This window comes from Oncorhynchus nerka, linkage group LG2 (genome assembly GCF_034236695.1).
Source record: "Oncorhynchus nerka isolate Pitt River linkage group LG2, Oner_Uvic_2.0, whole genome shotgun sequence".
Lineage (NCBI taxonomy): Eukaryota > Metazoa > Chordata > Actinopteri > Salmoniformes > Salmonidae > Oncorhynchus > Oncorhynchus nerka.
This window is the reverse complement of record NC_088397.1, coordinates 19,333,294-19,353,158: the sequence shown is the minus strand read 5'-3', so window position 1 is coordinate 19,353,158 and position 19,865 is coordinate 19,333,294. Positions and strand designations below refer to the sequence as shown.

General features: G+C 45.7%; 1 protein-coding gene across 1 annotated transcript in view; it reads right to left on the bottom strand.

Annotated features, from left to right (window-relative positions):
* Positions 1–7,642: 7,642 nt before the first annotated feature.
* The window catches only part of LOC115124834 (phospholipid-transporting ATPase IH-like), a 143,758-nt gene continuing 131,535 nt past the window's right edge, over positions 7,643–19,865 (bottom strand). The window contains exons 29-31 of the mRNA XM_065024410.1: positions 19,160–19,263; positions 17,693–17,858; positions 7,643–12,345 (exon numbers count right to left, since the gene is read on the bottom strand). Coding sequence (XP_064880482.1) covers positions 12,085–12,345; positions 17,693–17,858; positions 19,160–19,263 — 531 coding nt within the window. The 3' untranslated portion in view covers positions 7,643–12,084. The remainder of the gene's footprint in view (positions 12,346–17,692; positions 17,859–19,159; positions 19,264–19,865) is intronic.

The window sequence follows — 19,865 nt, the reverse complement described above, 5'->3', positions numbered from 1 at the left end:
TCGGAGGAAACACCATACACCTGGCCACCTGGTCAGCGTGCACTGTGCCCGGCCCACCACAGGAGTCGTTAGTGCGCGATGAGACAAGGACATCCCTCCCGGCCAAACCCTCCCTAACCCGGACGACGCTAGGCCAGTTGTGCGTCGCTCCATGGACCTCCCGGTCACGGCCGGCTGCGACAGAGCCTGGGCTCGAACCCAGAGTCTCAGCCTTAGACCACTGCGCCACCCGGGAGGCCCCTTGATGTTATTTTAATGGACAAAAACAAGGACATTTCTAAGTGACCCCAAACTTTTGAATGGCAGTGTGTGTTCTAAATGTTTGATAGCTCCTGCCTCGACCTGGTCTCACTTGAAAAACACATCAGGAAAACACATTCTTTACCACATTTAACCAGAAAATATAATTGAGATAAAGGCTAAGTGGATATAAATGCATGGGTCTCCCGTACGCAGAACTCTGTCATCATTTATTTAATATCCAGGTCTGGCTCTTCTGATTTCAAAGTGTCCTTTCTGATCGGTGTGATTAGAACTGAATTGGCATATTACATTTTCAACGTGGTCTCATAACTGAAGAGCTTCTGAAAATAATACTTCCAAATCGCGTAGGCTTTCATCTTGATCCTCCCTGTCTTCTTACATTACAGTAAAATAGTCCCCTAACATGATTAACAATAGAAATTGCATGTCTTTTTCTCCTTATTAGAATGGGAATAAATAGAAATACGTTGCCACTGGCACTTGGAAGTCATTCAACATTCTGGAATGGAACTGAATCCAAATAGGATTTAGGGAGTTGTGATTCTAAGAACACTTAGAAGGGACGAACAAACTCCTCGTTGGGCAGAGTTGAGGGACTATTGTCATCGTCCGTTTGTCATGAATAACCCCCATGGTTTTTACCATTCAATCAACCCACTGATCTAACTTTGAATAGAGCCACAGTACGCAGCCTCCTGTCTCCTTTCCCCTGAGGCATGTATCAGCCTTTCCCCTGAGGCATGTATCAGCCTTTCCCCTGAGGCATGTATCAGCCTTTCCCCTGAGGCATGTATCAGCCTTTCCCCTGAGGCATGTATCAGCCTTTCCCCTGGGGCATGTATCAGCCTTTCCCCTGAGGCATGTATCAGCCTTTCCCCTGGGGCATGTATCAGCCTTTCCCCTGAGGCATGTATCAGCCTTTCCCCTGAGGCATGTATCAGCCTTTCCCCTGAGGCGTGTATCAGCCTTTCCCCTGGGGCATGTATCAGCCTTTCCCCTGGGGCGTGTATCAGCCTTTCCCCTGAGGCGTGTATCAGCCTTTCCCCTGAGGCGTGTATCAGCCTTTCCCCTGAGGCATGTATCAGCCTTTCCCCTGAGGCATGTATCAGCCTTTCCCCTGGGGCATGTATCAGCCTTTCCCCTGAGGCATGTATCAGCCTTTCCCCTGAGGCATGTATCAGCCTTTCCCCTGAGGCGTGTATCAGCCTTTCCCCTGGGGCATGTATCAGCCTTTCCCCTGGGGCATGTATCAGCCTTTCCCCTGAGGCATGTATCAGCCTTTCCCCTGGGGCATGTATCAGCCTTTCCCCTGAGGCATGTATCAGCCTTTCCCCTGAGGCATGTATCAGCCTTTCCCCTGAGGCGTGTATCAGCCTTTCCCCTGGGGCATGTATCAGCCTTTCCCCTGGGGCGTGTATCAGCCTTTCCCCTGAGGCGTGTATCAGCCTTTCCCCTGAGGCGTGTATCAGCCTTTCCCCTGAGGCGTGTATCAGCCTTTCCCCTGAGGCGTGTATCAGCCTTTCCCCTGAGGCGTGTATCAGCCTTTCCCCTGAGGCATGTATCAGCCTTTCCCCTGAGGCATGTATCAGCCTTTCCCCTGAGGCATGTATCAGCCTTTCCCCTGAGGCATGTATCAGCCTTTCCCCTGAGGCATGTATCAGCCTTTCCCCTGAGGCATGTATCAGCCTTTCCCCTGAGGCATTTATCAGCCTTTCCCCTGGGGCATGTATCAGCCTTTCCCCTGGGGCATGTATCAGCCTTTCCCCTGAGGCATGTATCAGCCTTTCCCCTGAGGCATGTATCAGCCTTTCCCCTGAGGCATGTATCAGCCTTTCCCCTGGGGCATGTATCAGCCTTTCCCCTGAGGCATGTATCAGCCTTTCCCCTGAGGCATGTATCAGCCTTTCCCCTGAGGCATGTATCAGCCTTTCCCCTGAGGCATGTATCAGCCTTTCCCCTGAGGCATGTATCAGCCTTTCCCCTGAGGCATGTATCAGCCTTTCCCCTGGGGCATGTATCAGCCTTTCCCCTGAGGCATGTATCAGCCTTTCCCCTGAGGCATGTATCAGCCTTTCCCCTGAGGCGTGTATCAGCCTTTCCCCTGGGGCGTGTATCAGCCTTTCCCCTGAGGCGTGTATCAGCCTTTCCCCTGAGGCATGTATCAGCCTTTCCCCTGAGGCATGTATCAGCCTTTCCCCTGAGGCATGTATCAGCCTTTCCCCTGAGGCATGTATCAGCCTTTCCCCTGAGGCGTGTATCAGCCTTATTGAAATACAGATTATTTCATTCTGATCATAATATCTTTCAGAATGTGTAATAATGATGTCACAGTGATATACAGAACAACAGGGCTGTGTTTTGTACAAACATGTGTTTTGTCCAGCAATGTAAAACTAAATGCGGCTAAATCACGTGCGCAAATGACAAAAGCTCTGTATGGTTATTGTTAGTCAAATTGTATTAGTCCTTATACAGTACATCTCACATTCGTGGTGAGACAAAGGGGAGGTCATGGTATAATATAGAATTAATGAACAGTATGGATGTATCTGTAGGCTTCCATAGAGTGAGAGGCATGCACGGTACAATGAGGATGTATGGACTGTAATTGTGCTATTTTGCACTCAACAAGTCCCTCTTAAATTGCTCCTTATAGGGGAATAATAAAGTTGTATTGTGTTGTGTAGTCACATCGAGATGAGCTCCCAAAGGCTATGGAATGGAATTTCTGCACAATTGACTCCATCAAGGCGGGAGGTTAGAGGTGTTGTGAAGCTTTCTGCTCCTGCTCCCATTCTAGTCACTTCCTGATTTGAGTAAGCGTTCAGGGGCCATCGTGCCGGGCCCTCAGAGTCACAGGTGTCATAGTAACTGTCACAGGCTCCGCCTTAATGGCTCCTGGGGTGAGACGGGTCAGACAGCTTCATCTGGAGTCAACACACCCAGGCCGCATCAGGTCACACCCTCGTTTGGGTTGGAGGGACTTTATTCAAATGTAAATCATTACTGCGATATACTACTGTGTTGCTTGTCTGGTGTTGGGGAAGAGTGTGGTCTGGATATACTACTGTGTTGCTTGTCTGGTGTTGGGGAAGAGTGTGGTCTGGATATACTACTGTGTTGCTTGTCTGGTGTTGGGGAAGAGTGTGGTCTGGATATACTACTGTGTTGCTTGTCTGGTGTTGGGGAAGAGTGTGGTCTGGATATACTACTGTGTTGCTTGTCTGGTGTTGGGGAAGAGTGTGGTCTGGATATACTGCTGTGTTGCTTGTCTGGTGTTGGGGAAGAGTGTGGTCTGGATATACTACTGTGTTGCTTGTCTGGTGTTGGGGAAGAGTGTGGTCTGGATATACTACTGTGTTGCTTGTCTGGTGTTGGGGAAGAGTGTGGTCTGGATATACTACTGTGTTGCTTGTCTGGTGTTGGGGAAGAGTGTGGTCTGGATATACTGCTGTGTTGCTTGTCTGGTGTTGGGGAAGAGTGTGGTCTGGACATCTGCTTTTATATGGGGCGTCATTTAACCTTATCTCAATGATTTGGGTTTGTTTTATTTACTGAATGGTGTGTTGTGCTCGCTTCACAGAGACTCAATCAGTCAATCATGTTTGCATTGAATAAGAATCTCCCCCTCCTACAAAATAGAAAATAAAAATAGTTTCTCTCGTAGCTGAAGGTCCTCTAACAACTGTCCCTAGATGTATAGCTCCCTAACTAAAAGTGGAGTTCTGGTAAAACCCACTGCACCACTACTCGACTCAGTGTGAACTGATCCGTTATTAAAACACCATTAGAAGTCAGTAATGAACAGGCAATTCCACAGACAAAGAAAAAAAAGTGTAATGATTCATAAACAATCTTAGCAAATAACAGCAATTTCAGACCTAATTCTGAGATTTCACGTCTGAATGCCTCGGCAGTACACACTCCATTAAACATTGTGAATAGCAGCCTTGCTTTAAGATCACTACCTCAGCAAGCCTCTAGAACTGAGATAGCACTGTAGATGGTCCTTCAGTGCTCATTAGGATTAATTACTTTAATCCAGTATGTTACAGAATAATCAAGTCTACCCGCGGTGAATGGTGGGCTTTTACAACAGGTGACAAAATGTTTGTCAAAAACAGCTGAGAATTCATTAATCAAATGCCTGGCTTGTCAAGTCAGTTCGACTCTGTTATTAGCATGGATACACACAGGCTGACAACTCTGAGGGCAGAACATGTGCTGTATTATAATGTACCCATGAAACTTCGACAGGCTATAAAGGCTCCATTAGTGATATTCCAAGATGGGTATTTGGGTAGATACTAAAAGATGCCATGGTGTTGTACTAACAAACGTCAGACAAAAAGCAGAGACTTTTATAGATGCAAGTCACCAATCGTTCATTACTGCCTTCATGTTCCTGGACTCCAGGAAGAGTAGCTGTTGCCTTGGCAGGAACTAATGAGGATCCATAATAAACTCCAGGAAGAGTAGCTGTTGCCTTGGCAGGAACTAATGGGGATCCTTAATAAACTCCAGGAAGAGTAGCTGTTGCCTTGGCAGGAACTAATGGGGATCCTTAATAAATACAAATATATGACATGTTAGATCTCTAAGCTGCAATTCATCTGGGTTTATTCTCATGTACTACAGCAGGAGGTCTCTCCCTTCTACCTGAAGATCTCCTAAGGCTCAGGTTGTTCCATACCCCTCCACACACACACACACACACACACACACACACACACACACACACACACACACACACACACACACACACACACACACACGTGGGCATCATACACACACATGCAGGTTATCAAGTATTCACACACGTGTGCAAAACAGACGAACACACGTGCATACACACACATGAGCACACACGCACACACTTCTCTAATCAGAGGTATTACACCATGTATACTGGGACGTGAGAGCCACTCCAAACACGATCACGGTCCACACACCCCCTGATCACGGTCCACACACCCCTTGATCACGGTCCACACACCCCCTGATCACGGTCCACACACCCCCTGATCACGGTCCACACACCCCCTGATCACGGTCCACACACCCCCTGATCACGGTCCACACCCCCCCCCCCCCCCCCGATCACATGTCTGATGTCACATGTCTGATCACATCTGATGCCGTTTCAATAATTACATAACATGGTCTACAGATTGAATAATACACATGGAAGTTTTTACAGGCCAACTGGGAGTCCAGCTTTCTTCTCTCTACTCTTTCCATCGCGCCTCTATTTATCCCTCTCTCCTCTATCTTTCCGTCTCCTTCTCCCTTACTCTGGCTCCCTCTCCTTCCACATCCCTCCCTTCTCTCTACTCTTTCCATCACGCCTCTATTTATCCCTCTCTCCTCTATCTTTCCGTCTCCTTCTCCCTTACTCTGGCTCCCTCTCCTTCCACATCCCTCCCTTCTCTCTACTCTTTCCATCGCTCCTCTATTTATCCCTCTCTCCTCTATCTTTCCGTCTCCTTCTCCCTTACTCTGGCTCCCTCTCCTTCCACATCCCTCCCTTCTCTCTACTCTTTCCATCGCGCCTCTATTTATCCCTCTCTCCTCTATCTTTCCGTCTCCTTCTCCCTTACTCTGGCTTCCTCTCCCTCCACATCCCTCCCTTCTCTCTACTCTTTCCATCGCTCCTCTATTTATCCCTCTCTCCTCTATCTTTCCGTCTCCTTCTCCCTTACTCTGGCTCCCTCTCCTTCCACATCCCTCCCTTCTCTCTACTCTTTCCATCGCTCCTCTATTTATCCCTCTCTCCTCTATCTTTCCGTCTCCTTCTCCCTTACTCTGGCTCCCTCTCCTTCCACATCCCTCCCTTCTCTCTACTCTTTCCATCGCTCCTCTATTTATCCCTCTCTCCTCTATCTTTCCGTCTCCTTCTCCCTTACTCTGGCTCCCTCTCCTTCCACATCCCTCCCTTCTCTCTACTCTTTCCATCGCGCCTCTATTTATCCCTCTCTCCTCTATCTTTCCGTCTCCTTCTCCCTTACTCTGGCTTCCTCTCCCTCCACATCCCTCCCTTCTCTCTACTCTTTCCATCGCTCCTCTATTTATCCCTCTCTCCTCTATCTTTCCGTCTCCTTCTCCCTTACTCTGGCTTCCTCTCCCTCCACATCCCTCCCTTCTCTCTACTCTTTCCATCGCTCCTCTATTTATCCCTCTCTCCTCTATCTTTCCGTCTCCTTCTCCCTTACTCTGGCTTCCTCTCCCTCCACATCCCTCCCTTCTCTCTACTCTTTCCATCGCTCCTCTATTTATCCCTCTCTCCTCTATCTTTCCGTCTCCTTCTCCCTTACTCTGGCTTCCTCTCCCTCCACATCCCTCCCTTCTCTCTACTCTTTCCATCGCTCCTCTATTTATCCCTCTCTCCTCTATCTTTCCGTCTCCTTCTCCCTTACTCTGGCTTCCTCTCCCTCCACATCCCTCCCTTCTCTCTACTCTTTCCATCGCTCCTCTATTTATCCCTCTCTCCTCTATCTTTCCGTCTCCTTCTCCCTTACTCTGGCTCCCTCTCCTTCCACATCCCTCCCTTCTCTCCATCTCCATCTCTCAGTTCTGGGTAAATCCTATTTTCCACTGCCAGACATCCATCCTCAGGGACGTGAGGAGCTGAGAGCGTTTTTAAGTGTACGTTAAAACCTTCTCCTGGCACACAGCGGCGCAGGGACCGCTCTAAAGAGGACAACCCCTCCGCCTGCACATAGCCGTGTTCATGTTCAGCACATTCAAAAACACCACAAGTGTTTCCCCCAATACCACTTACAAGGGACGAAATATAAGGGTCCTGGGAATAATGTGCTGGATAATTCATGTTTGAAGTGTGAAAATAAATGTAAGGATATAGACTTAGTTCACTGTGTCTTTTTCCTCTTTAAATTAATATGAGCCTAACAACTTATTTTCAACAGCATAAAAGCATCACAAATACAGGATTCTGGAAGTCTTAAATTCTGTCATAAAGCACGCTGGCCTAGATACTCTTTATCCGTGACAGACAGATTGACAGATCTCAGATCCAGAAGCCTGAGGACGGTAGAGGATACAAAATTGACGGAAACTGAAAAGGATGTCCAAATCAAATCAAATCTCACACAGTTGTACTAATCATTATGACATCTTGAACATTAATGAGTTATCCCAGTCTCTGTTCAACGCTAAGGGTGGTCTTGGGCATACAGCCCATAATAAGGCATACTGCAGCACCACCATCTGGCTGTTGGGTGAAGTGTAAATGTTGTGCATGATGGGAAAATGTCTGAAAATGTAATATAATATGACAAAATATGATAATAGTAAGGCTAATAACACTGGAAGATTAATGGTTCTTTCATAATCTTCTTTCAAAAACTACAAACTCATGTTTTATTTTTGGTTTTATTACAAGCACATGTACAATTATTTGTTTGCCATTGATAGCTACAGAAAGGCTGGCAAAAATCCACATGTATCTACAGAATTCAATCTGTTAAAAACTGTATAGAAAAAGACCCCAAAACTGTACATGAATTACCTTTACTACATACAGTAATATATATATATATATACACACCTTAAAGAGTGTACAGAAGTATACATAGATGTAAATATAGTCAAAGTTATGAGTGATGTCATAACGCTATGTGCCGATGCATTGCAGAAGAGAAATACACATTCTGTTAAACTGTAAAGGCTGGCTGTAAAGTTCAAGCCTCACTAAGTCAATAAAGTTATATATTAGAACAATAAACATCTACTATAGTTATTCATTTGGTCACACCTTAAACCATAGTCAATGGCATTCAAAGTATCTTTAAAAACAAACCCATATTTCATGCGAGAAACATGTATTATTTCAGTGCAGGAACACAGAAGAGACAATTGTACTTGGATATCTTAGTATATTAATTGACAGAAAGCAGAATTGTAAAGCTATATTGTTTCATTTGCGTGATGTCTCTCTTCCCCGTGACAGTTGCAAAGCTGGTGGCTAAATTAAGATTGTTCACTCAGGCTGTTTACCGTTGGAGAAAAAAAATTAACAAAACAGGATTTTTCAAAGATGTACAAAAATACCTAAATGAGAGAATTCTGATCAGAACAGGGTCGCTGCCTGAAAAACACTACATTCTTACTACGTGTCAGTATTTGGTGATCATTTCCGTTCTGGAACATGGAAACGTTGATGTACTGCAGTGGTTTGTCCAACATAATTCTAACAGCAACAAGCTAGCTCACAGTTGAACACGTGGGAGTTTTGTTCAATAGCATCCATCCTTGTTTGCTGATATTACTAAGATCCTAAAACACAGATATATGTCATAATGACAGGCTTTAAGGAGTAGGCTTCATATACATTCAATATTCTGAAGCATAGCCAGCAACACCTACAGGACTAAAACAGGCAAATGCACATACTCTCTCTTTCTCCATCTTTCTGAGGGTTTGTCGCTCACAAAACCAACATTTTCCTCCAAACCAACTGACATTTGAGTTGAGCTCTAGGCCTTTTCAAACAGGAAACCTAACAGAGACAAAATGCTATACAGAATATCAAACAAAGAATATCAATACAATCAATTCTAGACAATACAGTCAACTTATAATGGCGTAGTTTGCTTCAAGTTTTCAAGCTTTTATGGAATAGACCTCAAAGCAATTAAGAGAGATATTTCAGTTTGGAGAGTGTTGAACTGTCAGAGAAAGAGAAGTTATGCTTGTTTGATTCATAAACTCACAGAGAAGCTCATTACATCCAGTGGTATATGACAGAGGCAGAGCAAACAAGTCAGTCAACATTATAAACACCCTAAACAACTAAGTACCAGTCTCATTCATCCTCTAACTAATTAACAGATGACCACAGAAGTGCTGATAAAAACACTAGTTCTCACCATTTTTGGAGTCATCCACTTCCTTCCTTACAGCCGGTCACTCATCATTTAGTCATCCACTTCCTTACAGCCGGTCACTCATCATTTAGTCATCCACTTCCTTACAGCCGGTCACTCATCATTTAGTCATCCACTTCCTTACAGCCGGTCACTCATCATTTAGTCATCCACTTCCTTACAGCTGGTCACTCATCATTTAGTCATCCACTTCCTTCCTTACAGCCGGTCACTCATCATTTAGTCATCCACTTCCTTCCTTACAGCCGGTCACTCATCATTTAGTCATCCACTTCCTTCCTTACAGCCGGTCACTCATAATTTAGTCATCCATTGTAATCATTCATTCATGAATCATTCACTAATTCATTCATTATTTGTAAACCTTGTCATAGCAATGTCCAGTGTTATAGTTCTGACTGTGGTGTAATGTCCAGTGTTATAGTTCTGACTGTGGTGTAATGTCCAGTGTTATAGTTCTGACTGTGGTGTAATGTCCAGTGTTATAGTTCTGACTGTGGTGTAATGTCCAGTGTTATAGTTCTGACTGTGGTGTAATGTCCAGTGTTATAGTTCTGACTGTGGTGTAATGTCCAGTGTTATAGTTCTGACTGTGGTGTAATGTCCAGTGTTATAGTTCTGACTGTGTTGTAATGTCCAGTGTTATAGTTCTGACTGTGGTGTAATGTCCAGTGTTATAGTTCTGACTGTGGTATAATGTTTAGTGTCTTTACATTTCAGTGAAGATTCATAATAACACCTAATAACAGACGACCATCTTAAATATCATTGCTGCTTTCAATGAAACAGATATCTGCACACACACACACACACACACACACACACACACACACACACACACACACACACACACACACACACACACACACACACACACATACTGTGTATTACAACATCCCTTTCTATATATGGGACATCAATATACTTTTGTTCCTCTTGGTTTGAACAGATCCCACAATGCACCACAGGACCACAAGAAATCTAAATGTGTCTAGAAAAACCTTGGTTTTGGTACAGTCCCCCCTCCATCTCCCTTTCTCGTTCTCTCTCTCCTTACACCCACCACACAGACTGTGTTCTTAGGAGACGGATGGAGGGATGCATGACCGGATGAAGGAGTGAATGGATGAATGGATGAGAGGAGGAGTGGAGGATGAGAGGAGGCGGCAGTGAGGAGGAGGAGATGTAGTGAGGCTCGAGAGGACAGATCCACACGAGCATCACTTCAAAAGGAACAAGAGGAGAAATGGTAGAGGTAAAAAAAAAACACATGAAGAAAGAAAATTAAACATAAAAGCATCAGAGAGGATCTGAGGGAGGGAGAGAGCACACAGTGGCAGATGAGATGTTAAGACCCCTGACAGACTCTTGTGATAGAATTATAACACTCTTATAACACCTTCATGAGGCTCTCACGCATCGTGTGAGACTTCTATGGGTATGTTCTATATTATGTATGCCAAGGGACAGAGCAAAGCAGCTGAGCATAATGTCTACATTCTACATGTTGTATTTCTGTAACAGAGATCCACTGCTCTTTAAAGGCTTCAGATCTGAGTGTGAGAGATGTTAGATATCTACATGGACAACGTTAAAGCCCAGAAACAAAGTAGGTTCTCTCTCCTATCTAATACTGTCCACCAATCCTGGTGTGGTGTAAGGCAGAATTTCTCTTCCTCTGTCCCACCCAGTCTCAGTGTAAGGCAATAGCCAGCAAGGCAAGCCATTGAAAAAGTATTGTCTGAGCCTTTGGTTCCAGACTACTGTGTATTTCAAAGGAAACACTGTGTAGATGTTAAGGCGGAAAAGGATTCCCATGCATACTGGTTTCCCACTGTGGGTCCTTAGCACTACGTGAGGCAGGATGCCTCAGCTTCCATGTCAGGAAATGGGACGGTTACAAGGGGGAATGGAGGTATAATCACATCACTCCACAGTAGACACAAGGACAGTCTATGACACGGGATACTACACACACAGAACTGTCTCTAGTCCAGTAGAGATAAACCACTATCACGGCCTAGCCACTTACAACTGAACTGGAAAATTCTAGTGTCTTATGGCGTGTTCCTGGATAAGAGATATGCACAGAGGCAACACCAGTTTGTTCTATAGAAAGCAGGACAGAAAGAGAGAGGAAGAGAGGAAAAGACAAGACAAAAGAAAAACAGGAAAGTGTGGTCAGTTAAAGCACATGCAATACCTCTGAACATCTTCCATTCATACTGGGCATCCCTGCTTTATGACACTTCAAATGACAGACAGTTGACAGTCGGCAGGGAGATACGGGGGAGTGACATCCTTCATGACAAACACTTTAAATGACATCATCACTGACAGACAGTTGACAGTCGGCAGGGAGATACGGGGGAGTGACATCCTTCATGACAAACACTTTAAATGACATCATCACTGACAGACAGTTGACAGTCGGCAGGGAGATACGGGGGAGTGACATCCTTCATGACAAACACTTTAAATTACATCATCAATGACAGACAGTTGACAGACAGATACGGGGGAGTGACACACACACACACACACACACACACACACACACACACACACACACACTGCAGGATGGGTCTGAGGGTTCGGACCCACAGTAGACATTAATGGGTGGAGCCAAGGCCCTTTCCACCAATCCACAGGCACTGCTTGCCTGGAGCCAAGTCTGTTCAGTTCACTCAGCTCCTTGTGCTAACACAACACAGCCATAGGACTGTGGATCATGTGGATCGTCCTTCTGTGTGTATTTGGTGTTTGTTTGCTTTTTCACAATGACATTGGTAACTGTACGCGTCTAGATTAGATATCTATTGTCTAGAGGACAGATTGTTCCAGTGGTGAATTGCTCAACACTGAAATCTTGGTCTAGACTTCCAGTCTAAATCAGACTAAACTCCACTCTAGACTACACCGAGGTCTCAGGCCCTGCCCCATTGTGGGCGTTGCCAGCCCCAGAGTGACGGGAGTTGCCGGCGAATCGGAGGAGTGGGGTGAAAGTGCAGTAGTTGGGCCCGCCCCTCCAGTGGGTGAACATAAGTTTTTTGGTGAAGGGTTCAGACCTTCTGGGAATGGGGTTCTGGTGGTCGGCCCTCCTGCGCGTGGGCGCGTGGAGAGATGCCAGCGGGGTGAACTCCGATAGCTGGCCGTTATACAGCTTGTCTGCATTCTGTAAGGGAGGGATGGAGAGATGGGAGGAGAGAGAGGAAAGAGGGAGAGAACAGAGGAGTTATTATCTGGATCAAGGGAAGTGGTAGCCAATTCAGGTCCTCAAAGGTGTGGTGTGTGAAGGGTTTTGTTCCAGCCCAGCATTCACCTGATTCAACCATTTCAACTTATCGTGGTCTTTAATTTACAAAACATTTTATTTAATCCAGTGAGTCTAAACTGGGTAGGAACAAAAGCCTGCATACGACACTCTGCTGTCTGCCAGAACCAGGATTGACCACATGGTGGACCCAGAAGACGACAAACCCCACCACTACCCCTACCCCAAAACCACATCAACACAAACACACCAGACCCTGTTAGCAAAAGATGTCAGGGAGCAAAACAGAAGCAAACTGAAGAAGTGAACGGTCGGTCAAAGCATGCAGCATGTCCTCAGAGAACATCAAGGTGAATACGGCTGTTCAGTCTCAGACAAACACTCTGCCGAGCTTATAACTGGACTCACTGAACATCAATCAAACCTATTGTGGATTTGTGAAAGCTAGATTCTAAACCTCGCTTTCACCTATCCAGCCATACACAATTCAGTGCTTACTACCTCTAGGTGGAGGAACAAATTCAGGATGTATTCGAAATGTATAGGAACAGGGCCCAAGCCAGACCATATGGTGTTAGGCAGGGGAGGGAGATCCTAGCAGTATGAGTTGGGACTTTGGGATAGATTGAGAATTGGTCTAGTCAGGACAGGAGTCTAGTCTCACAGGCTAAACAGATGGACTACATAGTTTAATTAAGGAGAGGTCTGGCCCAGAGACTTAGTATGCTACAGGGGAGCCACGCATCTCCTGACATCCTACTCATTTAGCTGATGCCGATTGTGTTACCTTGAGCTCGTTACTAAACACAGACTGCAGTACCTTCTGTAAACACTGGAGGGGGTAAGTGCTCTACTTTAAAATAGTACTTGTTCCGCTGTCACAAAACAATTGCTATGGCACTGATGATAAATGTATTCCGCGTTCAAAAAGAGAATGACACCTATTTGATATGTTTAACTAGTTGTGATAGCTTTACCAGGAAACATATTTCATTCATTAGGGTAATGAACAACTCTTAGACTGATGGCATAATGCTTAAAACTTAATCTGGGACTAGACAGCCTGTCAGTGTTCCACACATAGAGTGGGGTGAAGGGCTGTGTGAAGAGTGGGGTGAAGGGCTGGGTGAAGAGTGGGGTGAAGGGCTGGGTGAAAAGTGGGGTGAAGGGCTGGGTGAAAAGTGGGGTGAAGGGCTGGGTGAAGAGTGGGGTGAAGGGCTGGGTGAAGAGTGAAGAGTGGGGTGAAGGGCTGTGTGAAGAGTGGGGTGAAGGGCTGAAGAGGGGTGAAGAGTGGGGTGAAGGGCTGGGTGAAGGGTGAAGAGGGGTGAAGAGTGGGGTGAAGAGTGGGGTGGCTGGGTGAAGAGTGGGGTGAAGGGATGGGTGAAGAGTGGGGTGGGGTGAAGAGTGGGGTGAAGTGTGGGGTGAAAGTGGGGTGAAGTGAAGGGGTGAAGGGCTGGGTGAAGAGTGGGGTGAAGGGCTGGGTGAAGAGTGGGGTGAAGGGCTGGGTGAAGAGTGGGGTGAAGGGCTGGGTGAAGAGTGGGGTGAAGGGCTGTGTGAAGAGTGGGGTGAAGGGCTGGGTGAAGAGTGGGGTGAAGGCTGGGTGAAGAGCTGGGGTGAAGTGGGGTGAAGGGCTGGGTGAAGGGGTGAAGGGCTGGGTGAAGGGTGGGGTGAAAGGCTGGGTGAAGAGTGGGGTGAAGGGCTAGGTGAAGGGATGGGTGAAGAGTGGGGTGAAGAGTGGGGTGAAGAGTGGGGTGAAGAGTGAGGTGAAGAGTGGGGTGAAGAGTGGGGTGAAGAGTGGGGTGAAGGGCTGTGTGAAGGGATGGGTGAAGAGTGGGGTGAAGAGTGGGGTGAAGAGTGAGGTGAAGTGTGGAGTGAAGTGCGGAGTGAAGAGTGGGGAAGAGTGGGGTGAAGAGTGGGGAAGAGTGGGGTGAAGTGTGGGGTGAAGTGTGGGGTGAAGGGTGGGGTGAAGTGTGGGGTGAAGTGTGGGGTGAAGGGCCGGAGGGTTGGTTGGTCTCTGACAGTTGGATTTGCTTTGTTTTGTCTTCACCAGAACACTGTGATTTTATGATATAGACACAAAGACACATATTCATTTTTACAGGTTTTCCTCTCGTCAGCGTTTCCTTAGATGAACTGGTGCACTAACACAGGGTGTGTGTGCGTGAGTGTGTGTATGTGTCTATACCATAAAGTCACAGTGTTCTGGTGAAGACAAAACAAAGCAAATCCAACTGTCAGAGACCAACCAACCCCGCAGCCCTTCACCCCACTCTTTTTTAATTTGACCTTTATTTAACTAGGCAAGTCAGTTAAGAACAAATTCTTATTTTCAATGACAGCCTAGGAACAGTGGGTTAACTGCCTGTTCAGGGGCAGAACGACAAATTTGTACCTTGTCAGCTTAGGGATATGAACTTGCAACCTTTCATTTACTAGTCCAGCACTCATACCACTAGGCCACCCTGCCGGCTACCCTGCAGGCCCATATTTCTCTTCACCCAGCCATTCACCCCACTCTTCACACAGCCCTTCACCCCACTCTTCACCCCACTCTTCACCCCACTCTTCACCCCACTCTTCACCCCACTCTTCACCCCACTCTTCACCCATCCCTTCACCCCACTCTTCACCCATCCCTTCACCCCACTCTTCACACAGCCCTTCACCCATCTCTTCACCCCACTCTTCACCCCACTTTTCACCACACTCTTCACCACACTCTTCACCCATCTCTTCACCCATCTCTTCACCCCACTCTTCACCGCACTTTTCACCCCACTCTTCACCGCACTCAGAGTCGGTTCCTCCTGTCTTTACCGTGGTGAGGCTAGGCCTCTGAGGTGGACAGGGCAACCCCCCCATCTAGCAGGGAGTCCCGGCTGTAGGTCATAACTCCATCAAAGTTTCTATCAGCCCTCATTCGCTGTGGACAGCAAGATACACACGCTCAACATAACACAGATCTGCACAAACACACACACACCAAGACTGACACTTGCCATTTTGAAGGGGCTTCAAATATCTGTTTCATGTCAGATACGTTGTTTCTGTATTTATGAATGAGCATTCTAACCAACGCTCTTTCAAGGCACACTTAATGCACGGCATGGACATGCAAGTCAACAGGCACCTGTAAGCATTCACCACTACATGTCCATGCAGAGACACAGAGGGAGGAGAGGGCATGCGGATAGGTTGAGAGAGGGTCACCTGACCTCCTAGTCAGGTGGTTGGGTTAGAAACTGAGTCTGCTTGAAGTCTGGGAGAGCATAAAGATGGTGGACTGCTCAGAGGTAAGACATGGCCGCTTTGTCTGCCGTTCCCAAGGAGACAGGTCAGAGGGGTCAGAGGGTAGAGGTTAAAGGTCACACAGACCAGTAGAGAGGGCAGGCAGGGACAGAGGAGAGGAGAGAAGGGTTAAAAGGAACACTTTGTATCTTAAAAAACACTTGATGTTCACCATCAATCACTATTTCAGGAAGAGGAATTAGAAGGGTGTTGGAAGCTCTTCCGGGTCATGGGGAGGTGAACCGAGGTCAGTAGGGAGAGGTCAGAGGAATCACTGCACACAGTAGAGACAAATGGCTCATTCAGTAGTGAGAGAAATGACAGACATACAACTCTCAGCCTTTCAGAATGGGTAACAGGTTATACAGTGTTTCCCTCCAGATGAGTTGTTTGAGAAGAAGAAGTGAACACTACACACTGATTCAACAGCTCACTTACTTGAAGAAGACCTGGAATATATCCACACGCAGCATACAGCTAAAGTCACGGTGATACATATATATATGATATACCGTATATACAGAATGCACATTTAATCCTCTGATTTTAAACATACAACCAAGAGTGTGTATTAGAGGTCGACCGATTAATCGGAATGGCCGATTAATTAGGGACTATTTCAAGTTTTCATAACAATCGGAAAACGGTATTTTTGGGCGCCGATTTGCCGATTTAAAAAATATATATATATTCTTTTTTTTACACACCTTTATGTAATCTTTATTTAACTAGGCAAGTCAGTTAAGAACACATTCTTATTTTCAATGACGGGCTAGGAACGGTGGGTTAACTGCCTCGTTCAGGCGCAGAATGACAGATTTTCACCTTGTCAGCTCTGGGGATCCAATCTTGCAACCTCACAGTTAACTAGTCCAACGCAATAACGACCGTTGCACTCCACAAGGAGACTGACTGCCTGTTATGCGAATGCAGTAAGCCAAGGTAAATTGCTAGTTGGCATTAAACTTATCTTATAAAAAACAATCAATCATTCATAATCACTAGTTAACTACACTTGGTTGATGATATTACTAGATATTATCTAGCGTGTCCTGCTTTGCGTATAATCTGACTGAGCATACAAGTATTTAAGCATCTGACTGACCGGTGCTAGTAAACATTAATTCAAACAGCACTTTTGTGCGTTTTGCCAGCAGCTATTCGTTGTGCGTCAAGCATTGCGCTGTTTATGACTTCAAACCTATCAACTCCCGAGATGAGGCTGGTGTAACCGAAGTGAAATGGCTGGCTAGTTAGCGCGCACTAATAGCGTTTCAAACGTCACTCGCTGTGAGCCTTGGGGTGGTTGTTTCCCTTGCTCTGCATGGGTAACGCTGCTTCGAGGGTGGCTGTTGTGTTCCTGGTTCGAGCCCAGGGTGGAGCGAGGAGAGGGATGGAAGCTATACTGTTACACTGGCAATACTAAAGTGCCTATAAGAACATCCAATAGTCAAAGGTTAATGAAATACAAATGGTATAGAGGGAAATAGTCATATAATTCCTATAATAACTACAACCTAAAACTTCTTACCTGGGAATATTGAAGACTCATGTTAAAAGGAACCACCAGCTTTCATATGTTCTCATGTTCTGAGCAAGGAACTTAAACGTTAGCTTTCTTACATGGCACATATTGTACTTTTACATTCTTCTCCAACACTTTGTTTTTGCATTATTTAAAACAAATTGAACATGTTTCATTATTTATTTGAGGCTAAATTCATTTTATTGATGTATTTTAAGTTAAAATAAGTGTTCATTCAGTATTGTTGTAATTGTCATTATTAAAAAAAAAAAAAAAAATTAAATTAAATTGGCCGATTAATCGGTATCGCCCTTTTTGGTCCTCCAATAATCGGTATTGGCGTTGAAAAATCATAATCGGTCGACCTCTAGGGTGTATGCAAATGTAAGCATGTACTTCTGTGCATAATGTGTGTGTGTGTGTGTGCTCGCCCACCTGGATGCGTTCTGTGGTGGTGGGCCACAGGGCCCTGCAGACGACCTTCTTGACCACATCAGGCAGCAAACTGATGACGATGAGCAGGCTTATGCTGAGCCAGGCCGGACCGCTGGACAACATCTGAATAAACACATAGTACATCCTCTGGTAGTTCAGGAAGGGCCTGGGGAGAGCAGAGAGGATCTAGTTATTATACATCTAGAACCTCTCAATGAACACATAGTACATCCTCTGGTAGTTCAGGAAGGGCCTGGGGAGAGGAGAGAGGATCTAGTTATTATACATCTAGAACCTCTCAATGAACACATAGTACATCCACTGGTAGTTCAGGATGGGTCTGGAGAGAGGAGAGAGGATCTAGTTATTATACATCTAGAACCTCTCAATGAACACATAGTACATCCTCTGGTAGTTCAAGAAAGGGCCTGGGGAGAGGAGAGAGGATCTAGTTATTATACATCTAGAACCTCTCAATGAACACATAGTACATCCACTGGTAGTTCAGGAAGGGCCTGGGGAGAGGAGAGAGGATCTAGTTATTATACATCTAGAACCTCTCAATGAACACATAGTACATCCTCTGGTAGTTCAGGAAGGGTCTGGAGAGAGGAGAGAGGATCTAGTTATTATACATCTAGAACCTCTCAATGAACACATAGTACATCCACTGGTAGTTCAGGAAGGGCCTGGGGAGAGGAGAGAGGATCTAGTTATTATACATCTAGAACCTCTCAATGAACACATAGTACATCCTCTGGTAGTTCAGGATGGGTCTGGAGAGAGGAGAGAGGATCTAGTTATTATACATCTAGAACCTCTCAATGAACACATAGTACATCCACTGGTAGTTCAGGAAGGGTCTGGAGAGAGGAGAGAGGATCTAGTTATTATACATCTAGAACCTCTCAATGAACACATAGTACATCCTCTGGTAGTTCAGGAAGGGCCTGGGGAGAGGAGAGAGGATCTAGTTATTATACATCTAGAACCTCTCAATGAACACATAGTACATCCTCTGGTAGTTCAGGAAGGGTCTGGAGAGAGGAGAGAGGATCTAGTTATTATACATCTAGAACCTCTCAATGAACACATAGTACATCCTCTGGTAGTTCAGGAAGGGCCTGGGGAGAGGAGAGAGGATCTAGTTATTATACATCTAGAACCTCTCAATGAACACATAGTACATCCTCTGGTAGTTCAGGAAGGGCCTGGGGAGAGGAGAGAGGATCTAGTTATTATACATCTAGAACCTCTCAATGAACACATAGTACATCCTCTGGTAGTTCAGGAAGGGCCTGGGGAGAGGAGAGAGGATCAATGAACACATAGTACAACCTCTGGTAGGGAGACCGAGAAGACAATATCTATTTCACCTATATCTATGTTTATAAAATCTGCATAAACACATAGTACTTCCCCTGGTAACATGGAGAACAGAAAACAATAAGATATACTAATACATACCAAATGATGCCTCCCCAAAGCAGAGAGAAGATGACGAAGAAAAGCAGCGAGCCCCAGATGACAAAGTGGTTGATCCACGTCCAGTAGTGTGTGTCCAGGGCGAGCTGTGAGATGGAGAGAGACAGAGACAGAGAGAGACACAGAGACAGAGAGAGAGAGAAAGAGAGAAAGAAAGAAAGAGAGAGAGAGAGAGAGAGAGAGAGAGAGAGAGAGAGAGGGGGAGATAGAGAGAGAGAGAGCGAGAGAGAGAGAGAGAGAGAGAAAGAGGGGGGAGAGAGAGAGAGAGACAGAAAGAGAGAGAGACAGAAAGAGAGGTGGAGAAAGACCATCGAATGGTAATTAATTCAAAACAGTAGAATTCACTCTAATATCGAGTCCCTTTAACATCTAGCATAAAGTAGTGCCTTAGAGGTAGGGATAAGTAGGATGTTACTGTAAAGTAGTGCCTTAGCGGTGGTGATGAGTAGGAGGTTACTGTAAAGTAGTGCCTTAGCGGTGGTGATGGGTAAGATGTTACTGTAAAGTAGTGCCTTAGCGGTAGTGATGAGTAGGATGTTACTGTAAAGTAGTGCCTTAGCGGTGGTGATGGGTAGGATGTTACTGTAAAGCAGTGCCTTAGCGATAGTGATGAGTAGGATGTTACTGTAAAGTAGTGCCTTAGCGGTGGTGATGGGTAGGATGTTACTGTAAAGTAGTGCCTTAGCGG